At 41.9% G+C, this 13107-nt stretch overlaps 1 protein-coding gene across 6 annotated transcripts in view; it reads left to right on the top strand.

Annotated features, from left to right (window-relative positions):
* Positions 1–13107, top strand: part of DIS3L2 (DIS3 like 3'-5' exoribonuclease 2) — a 353809-nt gene that overhangs the window by 248895 nt on the left and 91807 nt on the right. For all 6 annotated transcript variants that reach the window (XR_010410345.1, XM_064587245.1, XM_064587247.1 and 3 more), the window contains one exon: positions 7397–7504. Coding sequence is in view for 5 of the 6 variants with exons in the window: in XM_064587245.1 (XP_064443315.1) it covers positions 7397–7504 (108 nt within the window). In the remaining variant the exon portion in view is untranslated. The remainder of the gene's footprint in view (positions 1–7396; positions 7505–13107) is intronic.

Raw genomic sequence — 13107 nt, forward strand, 5'->3', positions numbered from 1 at the left:
GTGGAGAAATCACAAAATAACACCCAGTTGTGTTCTATGGGAGGGGTGTGTGTCTGTGGGAGGGGTGTGTGTATGTGTCCGTGGTTTGTTGTTGTTTGCTTGCTTGTTGAACTGGTAACAGGGTGCTGCTCTTAACAGAGATAAGAAATATGTCATAGCATGCAAAAAAAAAAAAAAAGAAAGAAAGATGTCATAGCAACAGGTGCAGGGAAAAAAATGCTGAACTTTGTGTTCTTCATGCAAAGTTGGAAGTATGCGTGGGACATCCAAATCAAGATGTCCGGAGGGCAGAGTAATAAAGGGATCTGGAGTTACAAGGAGAGGCAGAGCTGGAAATGAGTGTGGATGGGACTCGTGGATCAGTGGGAGTGCAACCCCAGGAGTGACGGAGGCCCTGGGGAGCATGTGCAAGGAGAAGAAAGGGGAGCAGGTGGCAGAGGGTGAGAGCATTAACGTTTAAGGAGCCGGCCGAGGAAAGGGTCCAGTAAGGACCAATGCAGTGGGAGTCTGAGAGTGTCCATCTGTGTTTCAAAAAATACGTGTACCCATAACATGTAATGTTTTACCTGACGTATGGTCATTTATGAGCGCACAGAAACAAGACAAAGGTTCTCTACCAACATGTTAACATTGTTTCTTCTAAGGCATGGGGCCTCACAATTTTTACATTCTCATGTTTTGGCTTGTTATCACCTAAAATTTCTACCACAAACATGTAATTTTTGTAATTTAAAAAGGTCATATTGAGGGGCACCCAGCTGGCTCAGTTGGTAGAGCGTGCAACTCTTGATCTCAGGGTCATAAGTTTGAGCCCCATGTTGGATGTAGAGATATCTTTAAAAAATAAATTAATAAAAATTAAAATGTCATATTGAATTGAGAAGTGAAAGGAAAGTGTGAATGAAAATAGGAAGCACGAACTATTTTGAGAACCTTAGTGACGTGAAGGGGGACCCCCGGAGTGGGAGAGGGGAGTGTTGTTTCTGGTTCCTAAGAATGGGAGACTGACCCTATGGTCTCCGGGAAAGACAGTGCAGAAGAACATGCAGCTACTCTAGAAGAGCTTTGGCGGGGAGGGGATGGATCAAAGCTCAGACAGGAGGCCAGGCTTTGCACAGGGAGGACACTTGAGCTCTCAGGGGGACTGAGGTGGGGTGTTGGGAGAAAGGGGCTTGAGGAAGGGGCTGGAAGGATGCTTGGGAGGGGTTGAGTCCGATGGTCTCTGTTTTCTCTGTGAAGATGAGTTGAGGTTATCTGCTGAGAGCTGGGGAAAGGCAGCTGGGTAGGAGGTTTGAGGAGTTAAGAGAGTCTTGGGGGGTGCCTGGGTGGCTCAGTCGTTAAGCATCTGCCTTTGGCTCAGGTCATGATCCCCGGGGTCCTGGGATCGAGCCCCGCATCGGGCTCCCTGCTCTGCGGGAAGCCTGCTTCTCCCTCTCCCACTTCCCCCTGCTCGTGTTCCCTCTCTCGTTGTGTCTCTCTCTGTCAGGTAAATAAATATAATCTTTAAAAAAAAAAAAAATAAGAGAGTCTTGGAATGGAGTCGAAGGGCCTGGAGGAAAGAACCAGCCCCAGACAAGGGGAAGGACTGCCAGCCTCCACTGACGTAGGAGCTGAGCCTGGCTTAGTGACCTGATCCAGTGACCGGCTGTCACTGCTCAGCTGTGAATTACAAACGCAGGAAAGGCACATCGTGAGACGGACCATGAGGCTCTAGAGTTGGGACAGTGAAAGTAGGGGACTTCAAGAACTTTGAGGGACTTATCCACGGACTCTATACCTTGGAGTGAAGCTAATGAGGGCAACCATCCAGGGGTCAGGGGATGCATAAGTGGTCACACGACGCTAATGACAGCCAGCAGTTTCTCAGCCCTGGACAGACCTGTCTCTTCTCTTTCCCACTTGTTGGTTGTGTTCCGCGCTCATCACCCCTGCCTCCGAGTCCTCCCGGGATGCTGGGGCAGATGTCCCGTAGCTGCCGAGCGTGTGTGAGCCACATGCTGTGTCCAGATGGGGCTCCCCTGGAAGTCACAGCCCTCCTCCGTGGGGCTCCCTGCCATGCTGCGGACTTGACACACGTGCTACGGGACACGGAGTGACACGGAGCACTTTCCCAGGGAGCCCGGCAGAAAGCAGGCCCGACTGATGAGAGTGGTGACGTGCCACACCATTGATGTGATGGGTTAACATCTTCGTTCCTTCACCTTTGAAAGAGAAATAACCGTCTGTTGATAAAACTGTATGGACATAAAGACTGTTTTCTCTGAATACCATCTGACTTCTGCCCCAAGATCTGGTGAAAGTTTATTCAAAGGAATACCCTTTAAAAATTAAAGATAATTATACTACTTGAAAATGTCTTAATGTTTAGCTTCTTCATGAGCACTTAGGTTCTTGGACATCTGGATATTAAACTATCCTCTGTATGATACAAGGTTCCAAGCAGTGTTTATAACCTGGGCAGCCACTGAGTGTGCCCGTAGTTCTTAGGAGAGAATAGTCAAAACACTTTATCTTATACTTAAAATACTAGCTGCTTGTGAAATTCTTATGTACAGATGTTTAAATAGAAGCCCACCATGTATTTCATAAAATGTTTTATGTGATGCAATAAATAACAAACACAGAAAGAGAAAGTGATTCATTTCCTGGGCAGAAGTCAGTCATTTGCAGACAGAGTGCCTGCCCTGTATCAGGTGCTAGGTGGAGAGACAGGAACAAGAGCTTGTCCTCATTCCTGAGGATTCTATGGTGTAGTGGAGGGGAGAGGCACATAAAGAAGTGATTCGGGGGTGTTAAGAGCCATAGAAGTGTCACGAAAGAGCTGGGAGGATGGAGTAAATGACTGTTTAGGACTGCCTCAAATCCTTTTTGAAAGAATAAAGGTGGGTGGGGAAAGTATTCAGAACACAGTACATCCTCCCCTGGGGGGATCTGGAGAAGCCTTTGAGGGATGATGAAGAGCCGAATCTTCAAGGATGTGCAGAAGTTGGCCAGATGCAAAACATCCAGAAAGATGTCCCAGAGAGAGAGAGAACTATCTTGGCAAGAGCTAGAGCAGTTACAGGCCTGGCAGGCGAAGGGTGTGCCATGAGCAGCCCAGCTGAAGGGGAAGGCCAAGCCAGGTGACCCAAGGACCTGGGAGACCTGGGGACGGCCAGCAAGCTGATTTGTATTGAGCATCTTCAGTGTTGTTTTGCCAGTAAGAAAACTAGGCTCAGAATTACACTAGCTTGCCCAAATTGTACAGGAAGTGATGGGCCCAGGATTAGACCTCAAGTCCGTCTGGCTTCAGATCCTTTGCTCTTTTTCTTGCATCATGCTGCTGATGAGTATGGACTTCACTCTATTGGTTGCTGGTCTTTAGACCTTTTTTTAATGGTAAAGGCCTTTTGGCAAATAAAATCTTAAGCCCAAACTCTAATATATAAGAACAGATCAGGTTATATTTCATTAGCTTAAATTTCTTTCATATTTAAAATGCGTAACTTATGAGATCAATTCATGAAAGCAGTAGTTTTCTTTTTAATAAGCTCTTTCTTTTTGGAATCATTTTAAATTTAACAGAAAAGTTGCAAACACAGTACAAAGAGGTCCCACATACCCTACACTCAGTTCCCTCAGTGTTAACATCTTACAGTACCCTAGGACATTTGTCCTAACCAAGAAGCTGATATTAGAACATTACTCTTAACTACAATCCATACCTTATTTGGATTTCACCTGCTTTTCCACTAATGTCTTCTTTCAGGGTCCAGTCCAGGATAGCACATTGCATTCAGTTGCAATGACTTTCTTTTGCCAAACACTAAAACAGGAAGCCAGGAATTGCATTACATTCTCCTACACTCAGCTTTGTCATTCACAATGAGATAGTTCCTTGAACACTTTGAAGAAACTCTAGCTATATGTAAAGAGGTATGAAGTCCTGGACTACAAGCATGCAGGGTGAGTAGCCTACTACCAAAATACAATTGGTATAATTACCAGATAATGCAGCCCAGAGAAGAAGCCAAGAATGCACGCCCCACAAATTTGATTTAGTCTCTTAGCTTGGGCTGTCATACAGTATGCTAGAGACTGGGCAGTTTAAACAACAGACATTTCTTTTTTCACAGTTCTAGAGGATAGAGGTCCTAGATGAAGGTCCCAACCAGTTTAGTTCCCAGTGAGGACTCTCTTCCTGGCTGGTAGATGGCCAAGTCCTCACATGGCCTTTTTTCTTTGTCTGTGCAGGGCGGGGAGAGGGGAGTTACTCTCTCTGTCGGATCAGCACCCCACCCTTAGGACTTCATTTAGCCTTAATTACCTCCTAAAGACCCTACCTCCAATGCAGTGACATTGAGGGTTAGGGGTCCCCCAAAGGAATTTGGGGGGAGGGGAGACAATTCAATCCGTAGCACAATCCAAAAGCTGAAATGATAGGAAATATTTACAATTCAGTCACGAGACAGTATGGTATGGAGACTTTCTCCATTTTGCACCATATGTTTACACAAGTGACGATGTATTATTTGGTAAAACGCTTGATACTTGCAAGACAGTGTTAAATATAAAGATCATATTTTAACACTCATTAAATAAGTTGAAGAAAATGTAGTGTCATCTGAACAGATGGTGCAAAAGCAATAGTAAGAAAAATTTCAAAAGTGATTGTGTTATAAAAGCTGTTAGCAAAAGTTTTCAGATGGTCATTGAATTTTACATAGGCGTTAAAAAGAAATCTCGCATCCTTCAGAATAATGCCAAGTAATGCCATACAGTTATAAATTATTTGTTACTGGTGTGGGCTGTGAGTTCTAGAATTTACTTTTCCATATGAAGTGTTATTTACTGTATTGAAACAGGGTACAGGTCCCTTCACACAGAGTAAGAAACCACTAGGACTTATTTTGCTTTTGCTGATAAATAGACTTAACTGGATAACTTTACCTCAGCTAGTACAGAGTTATCTCTCTTGCCTACTCCCTCTCAGCTACTTAAGGCAGGGTTAAGTGTTAGCTGAGTTACCTGTACTTGCTACTGTGAATCGAGGAGTCCACAGCCAGTGTGTTGAATAAAAGGCTATTACTGTGGCTGTTTTTAGTTTGGGAGCAGAGTGAATGATAATGCTGTTAATCAAGAAAAGTGCAGAAGAAGGAATAGATTTAAAGGGAGGAGTGAGTCTGAGGTATCTTCAGGACAGCCAGGTAGAGATACGGTCTTCATCTTGGGAACTTTAGAGAAAACAGGTAGCATTCTGGGATAGCTTTGAAGTCATCATTTGAAAGTAAGTTGAAGAGAAGTTGTTTTTTTTTAGTGAAAGAAGGTAAACCAGTGGATCAGTTTATTATAGACTAGAAAGATCAATAAAGGGAAGAAATAATTTAGGTTTAAAGAACTGCAGTATGAGTGACTAGTTGGCCACAGTGTTCCTCTAGGAAACATGTGATATTTTACTGGAGTATCCTGTTATGTTCCAACAAGCAATTTGGTCAGTTGTGATATTTTCAATCACTAAAGTGTTGATTCTGCAATTTTACTGTAATAAAACCCCATCATGAGTTTACACTCAGCAGTGGGGTTCTTTTATCTATCCCAACTTTATTGGCAAATCATTGACAAATACAGTTGTATGTATTGCAGGTGTACAGTGTAATGATTTGAGACATGTACATTGTGAAATGATTGCCAACATGAAGATAGTGAACACATCCATCACCTCACACAGTTAGCTCTTTTGTGTGTGTGTGGTGAAATGCTTAAGATTTACTGTCAGCAAATTTCAGGTGTACAACACCCTACTATTAACTGTAGTCACCATGCTGTACCTTAGATCCTCAGGACTGATTCATCTTATAACGGAAAGTATGTGCCATTTGACCTACATCTCCCCATTTTTCCTCCCCCCTGGCCACTGCCATGTAAGTGATACTATACAGTATTTGAATTCCTCTGTTTGGCTTATTTCCCTTTGTAGGATGCTCTCCCATGTTCATCTGTGTTGTCACAAATGGCAGGATGTCCTTCTTCTTTATGGATAATAATATTCCATAGTATATGTGTATATACACATTTTCTTTATCCATTCATCTGTCAACAGATGTGTAGGTTGTTTCCATGTCTTGCTATGATGAGTAATGCTGCAGTGAACATGAGAGCACAGATATCCCTTCAAAGTACTGATTCCCTTTCCTTGGGATATATACCCAGAAGTGGGATTGCTGGATGAAATGGTAATTCCATTTTTAATTTTTTGAGGGACCTCTATACTATTTTCCATTATGGCTATACCAATTTACAGTCCCCGCAACATTGTACAAGTGTTCTCTCTTCTCCACATCCTCACCAACATTTTTTATTCCTTGTCTTTTTGGTAATAACCATTCTAACAGATCTGAGATGATTTAGAAACTAAGAAAGCAATCCCAGTTATACTAGCACCAAAAACAATAAAATACTTAGGAATACATTTAATCAAGGGGTGAAAGACCTGTACACTGAAAACTATAAGACATCGATGAAAGAAATTGACAAAGGCACAAATAAGTGTAAAGATAGACACCCTGTGTTCTTGGATTGCAAGAATTAATATTGTTAAAATGCCCATACTACCCCAAGTTATCTACAGAGTCAGTGTAATCTCTGTCAAAATTCCAATAGCATTTTTCACAAAAACAGAAAAATCTATCCTAAAATTCATATATGGAACCACAAAAGCTAGCCCTGACCAGCTAAAGCTATCTTGAGATAGAAGACAAAACTGGAGGCACCACACTTTTGATTTCAAACTATGTTACAAAGCTATAATAATCAAAGCAGTATGGTACCAACATAAAAACAGACACACAAACCAATAGAACAGAATAGACAGCTCGAAATAACCCTGTGTGTATATGGCCAACTAATCTTTGACGGTCCCTAGGGAAAGGACGGTCTCTCCAATAAATGGTGTTGGGAAAACTGACAGCCACATGCAAAGAATGAAACTGGACCCCTGTCTTACACCACACACACAAATTAGCTTGAATTAAAGATTTAAGTATAAGACATTGGGTTCTTAAGTATATAGTTCAACCGGAATAGTTACACCCAAAAGTACAAGTCATTCTTGACTCTAGAGCTTTGGTCTTAGTATAGAGTAAAAAGTCATTTTTCATTGCTGTGATGTATTTTTTCCCTGTTACCAATTCTTCTCACCTTTCCAGTTCACATTCCCATTTCTCTAGAAGCTCTTGGAAAAAGTACCAGATAGCCTGGTCTTTCTGCAGTCTTTGGGGAAAAAAGCTGCCTCCATCTTCAGCTTGCTCCGGAAGCTCAAGCTGTTCACCAAAACTCTGCCCTCTGGGCTGCTCCCAAGCCTGTGGTAAACTCCTGCAGATTGTAGGAAGGTGCTCACGGGCCACTTCTCTGTTTGCAGGTCGTCCCCATGCTTCCCAGGCTGCTGTGCGAGGAGCTGTGCAGCCTCCATCCCATGACCGACAAGCTGACCTTCTCTGTGATCTGGACGCTAACCCCGGAGGGCAAGGTAACAACTTACACCCATGGCCATTTCATTCAATGAGTCCCGGTTAATCACTCACTGTGTGCCTGGGGCCAAGCTGGAGTCCCGTGGTGGGAGGATGAGGGCCACTGTAGGGGCAGCTACCACAGGGAAGAACAGAAAAGAGCCCCCTGCCTCTGAAGAGCTGTCAGTCCATTTAGAAGGCCAGACTGACCCTAAGCAATTAGAAACAAGTTATTTGTTTCTTATCTTTTATCAGGTGAAGGAAGAAATTGTGTAAGCAAAGTCAAGTGGGGAGGCTTAGTGCAGGAGATAAGATGGACATGAAGGCGAATGTGGCTTGGCAGTGGCAGGAGGAACATCCTGAGAGGACATCTGGGGAAAGGGTTGTGAGTTTGGGTAGACGGGGTGGAGTCAAACTGGAAGCAGCCTCAAATGCCAGTCACAAATGAATTCTGGGTGTTAGCGTTCCTCTGCAGTGTCGTGAGAAAGGTGACATTTTAGGAAGATTAGTGCACCAGCATTGTGCAGGTGACCTGGTAGTTTGAAGATGAATTAAATTGGCACAAGATAATGCCATAATCAAGACCCACTGGATTAAGAACAGAAAGGAGAAGAATGTCAGCAGGCATTCCCTAAAGATAGGGCCTAAATAAGACAGATAAATAGAACATAACTCCAGGAAAAACTAGTCTCCTCCCCATAAGCAGAAACAACCCTAAACATGCAAAAATAAGGCAACAATGAAGTAAGATGTGGCATTCAGTGGAATGTGATGCAGTTACTAAAGCTGTGATAGAGACCATGTGAGAACATAGGAAATGTTTATGCTGTGATATTAAATGGAAGTAAAAAGAAGATATTGAATTATAAAGAGACTCCAAATAAAGATGGAGGATCAAATACCCACATTTACTTTCATTCCCTCCCAAAACCTCACTAAAACAACAGCAAAGAGATTTTTTTTAAAGACATAAACCCACAAGGACAAAGAGAATGGGAGAGCAGACAACAGCAACAAAATTTTGGAAGCTGGAAGCAGATGGATGAGTGGTAACTGACTTAGCAGTACTGAGAAAGCTGAATCCTGAGCCAGCGATGGAGAAAGCCAAGAAACAACCCGATTCTACATAGCAGAACCCTAAAGAAATTCAGAAATCGATGGCACCAGGTAACTCCACAAAGTGGGGGAGAGGTGGGTGAAGAGGAAACTGATTGTATTGGTCGAAAATTTGTTTAGAAAGATCGCCCCTCCCATAAGTTGGAAGAACACCAGAAATTTATTCCATGGACTGGATATCAAGTGAAGAATGTCTGATAGAGGACACCAAACACACTTGATGGTCGTGGTCCCTTGGGAGAGGCTGAGTGAGTGCCAGCATCCTGAATGTTGAAAATCCCAGCTTTCTTTTCCAACCAAGCCCAGAATTCTGGTTGCCAAGCCTTACACCCTCAAGTCAGGAGACGAGAAACTCTTTTTTTGAGGAATCTGAGTGTGAAGAAGATTTAAAGATCAGAACCTTGGGGGCTTCCTTACCAATAGCCCAGCTGCGTCTCCCTGCAGGAAAGCCAAGAGGCAGGAAGCTCCACCAACACAAGCAGAGCTTTGAGGGATTTCACTAAAAATCAGCATTTTAGTATTTCACTTCCATGTATAAAGAGCCAACTGAGGGTCACCTGGCTGGCTCAGTCGGTGGAACGGGCGATTCTTGATCTTGGGGTCATAAGTTCAAGCCCCACATTGGGTGAAGAGATTACTTTAAAAAAGAGAGGTGGGGGGCATCTGGGTGGCTCAGTCGATGAAGTGTCTGTCTGCCTTCGGCTCAGGTCATGATCCCAGGGTCTTGGGATTGAGCCCCGCATCAGGCTCCTTGCTCAGTGGGGAGTCTGCTCTCCCTCTGCCCCTCCCCCTCACTCGTACTCTCTCTCTCAAATAAATAAATAAAATTTTAAAAAAGAGAGAGACAAACAAGACCAAAGCCTCTGCCAAGAAATAAAAAAAAACAAACAAACAGGAAAAAGCAACTAAGGCAAAACAGACTATACAGGGAAAAGAAACTGTCATTTATATCCCATGAGAATTTTTTTTTAAGAAATTATATCATAAGATCTAGATACTTTACAAAAGAAACAGGGCTGGGGGGCAGGAAGGAAGAGCTCATGAAAATTTAAAACATGATAGAAGAAATGAAGACTCAAGATAAGAGTTGAGGAATTGTCCCAGAAAGATATAGAACAGATAAGAAAATAAGAGAACTAGTCCAGGATATCCAATATCTGTTCAGTGAACATTCCAGAAATAGAGAACAGTCAAAATAGAGGGGGAAGAAATGATCAACAAAATAATTCAAGGAAATGTCCCTTTACCGGAGGATGTGACTTTCCAGAGTGAAAGAACCCAGTGCCCTAGCACCGTTGGTGGCTATGCATCATCTCCAGGCCACGACGTCATAAAATTTGAGAGCACCAAGGACAAAGGAAAGATCCTCTTGGCTTCTAAGAAGGAAAAAAAAAAATCACATACAGTATATCAGGACTCAGAATACCTTCAGACTATTTTTCTATTATAACCCTAGAAGCTAGATGGCAATGAAATAAAGCTTCCTGGTTTCCAAAAAACTGATTTCTGTGCAAAAAATCTGTACCCCGCTAAGCTCTCAATAAAATGTGTGAGTAGGAAAGGACATTTTCAGACATGCAAGGCCTCAAAAAAAAAAAAAAAAAAAAGTACCTCTCCTATACCCTTTCTGAGGAAGCTACCAGAAGATGTGCTTCACCAAAATGAAAGAGTAAATCAGGAAGGAGGAAGACCTAAGATTCAGGGAGCTAATAAACCAAGGAAAGCAGTGAAAGAATCACCTCGATCACAGATTGGGAAACGTTTTCTGTAAAGAATAGCACTTTTTTTTTTTTTTTTAAGCTTTTAGGCCATTTCAGTCCCTGTCACAACTACTCAACTCTGCTGTTGTGGTGCAAAAGCAGACAATACATAAATGAAAGAGCATGGCTGTGGTCTAGTAAAACTTTACTTAAAAAATAGGTGGCTGTCACTGGGTGATGGGCATTAAGGAGGGCACGTGATGGAATGAGCACTGGGTGTTATATGCAACTGATGAATCACTAAACTCTACCTCTGAAACTAATAATACACTATATGTTCATTAAATTGAATTTAAATTAAAAAGTGAAATAGGTTGCAGGCTGGATTTGACCCATGGGCCATAATTGGCTGACACCTGTAGATGGTGGTGAAGAAAGCCCCTAGGGCACAAAGTCCTACGAACGTATAGAAAATAGTCGATCCAGATTGCAGCAGGCCAGAAGGCTCTAGGAGAGATGTCTTTAAGAAAATGAAGTGGTTAAAACATCTATGTGTCTGAATTTCTTGAGAAATGATTTAGACCAGCAGTTATAGAACTTTCTAGTCCCAGGACTTGTGACACTAAAAAAATCTTTGATGACCTCAAAGTGCTTTTGTTCATGTGAATTTACTGTTTATCCTATTACAAATTAAAACTAATAAAAACTTTAAGCATTTACTTATTTAATTTAAAGTAATAATAATAAGCCCAGTCCATTATGTTAACATAAATAACACTTTATGAAAAATAATTACATTTTCTAAAATTTAGGAGAGAAGCTTGTTTTATATTTTCGTAAATCTTTTTCACGTCTGTACTAAAGACATTAAACCAGGTTATCGTATATGCTTTTTTTTTTTTAAGATTTTAATTATTTATTTGACAGAGAGAGATACAGCGAGAGAGGGAACACAAGCAGGGGCAGAAGGAGAGGGAGAAGCAGGCTTCCCGCTGAGCAGGGAGCCCGATGTGGGGCTCGATCCCAGGACCCTGGGATCATGACCTGAGCCGAAGGCAGACACTTAACGCCCAGGCGCCCCTATGCTTCTATATTCAATCTGTTAGGATAAGTTATTTTGGTTGAATTATGTATGTGAAGAAAATCCAGCTTCAGACAGATACATCGTTGGGAAAGAAAGGTGTATTTTAATTGCTTTTTCAGATAATTGTGGATATTTGTCCTTGTACTACACCAGGATTTGGCAGTTTCTTAAAAATTAGTTCCAATCTAGAATCTGAGACTGTATCTGCTACAGACTAATTTCTGTACCCCCAAAATTCATTTGTTAAAGCTCTAACGCCGTCAATGTGTATTTGGAGGTAGAGCCTATAGGGAGATACTTAAGGTTAAATGAGTTCATAAGGGTGGGGCCTTGATCTGATAGAATTAATGTCTTTATAAGAAGAGACCAGAGAGCTTGCTCTCTCTCCCTGCCATGTGAGGACACAGTGGGAAGGTGATCTTCCTGAAAGCCAGGAAGAGAGCCTCTCTCACCAGGAACCAAACTGGCCTTCCCAGCCTTTAGAACTGTGAGAAATCGGTGTCTGTTGTTTAAGCCCCCCTGACTGGGCTGGGGTATGTTGTTAAGGCAGCCCTAGTAGACTAAGACAATATCAACTGAACTTTTTTTCACTGGGTTACAGTAAAATCTGTCTTCTACTTTAAATGTATCTTTTACCCATGCAGTGATTTTTTTTTATCATGCACTTAGAAAGTTTACATCATTTAGAAAATATTGGCTCATTATGCTGATCTTCTAAATGTAAACATTTTTCATTATATGATATCAAAAAATCACATTGGTAAATATCACTGCTGATCTTAGACAAGTCTTTAAGTATAAGGAAACACGTATCATGTGTCAGATACAAGGTTTCCAAAATTCTAATTTATGTGAAAGCTCAAATTTTATCATGGGCAATAAATAATGTCAGTTGTTTTCCTCGAAGTGCCAAAGTAAAAATAGTGTTCTGTAAAAAAAAAGCAGTCAGTTTAGCTTACAGCTCAAAGTTACATGAATGCTTTTCTTCAAGACGACCATCATACTTCAGCAAGCAGCGTAAGTGAAGAAGACAAGGACTCAAGGATTGAGACATAATAAAACTAAAAACTTTTACTGCGTCATCAAGAACATTCTGAAGCGAGCTAGCTCTTTTGTTGCTGTGAGCGAGGTGGTAGAGAGTACCCCGGCCCCTGATGTTGTTTTGCTGTTGCCTGATTCATGCCAAAGCGGTTGCACTTTGCCCCGCCAGTGCTTCTGTTCTGCGAGGGTAAATGTCAGCACGTGGAAAAGGACAAAGAATGCCTTAGTATTATTATGAAAATAGCACTGACCTCATAGGTCCCTGAAAGGGTCTCAGGAACCCCCAGGAGGCCACGGACTGTCCTTTAAGAACCACTGTTTTAGACAGTCGGTGGAAAGTTCGGGGTGGATTCATGTACATAGAATACAGAAAAACTAAGCAAATGAAGACAAGGTAGTTATTAATTCTAGTGAAAATAAAAAAGTGTAGGAAAGAACAGTCACACTTAGTATGTATGTAACCATAGTAGTTAATTCTGATAGGATAATGTAACCATTGGGAGGATGAGGGCCTGGAATGGTTATGTGTGTTTGTTGGGGGAAGGGAGTGCATGTGGAAAGAAAAATAAATTTTCTTCTTCTATGGTGAAAAGTTTTGAATAATGCCTAAATTGAAAAACCAGAGGTAGTCATCAAGCAGGCTATATAGAAAGATGGAAGTAAACAGCAACATAACCTGCTG

This window comes from Mirounga angustirostris, unplaced genomic scaffold, assembly GCF_029215605.1.
Source record: "Mirounga angustirostris isolate CCGP_5_RB_7025 unplaced genomic scaffold, mMirAng1.0.hap1 SCAF_3, whole genome shotgun sequence".
Taxonomy (NCBI): Eukaryota; Metazoa; Chordata; class Mammalia; order Carnivora; family Phocidae; genus Mirounga; species Mirounga angustirostris.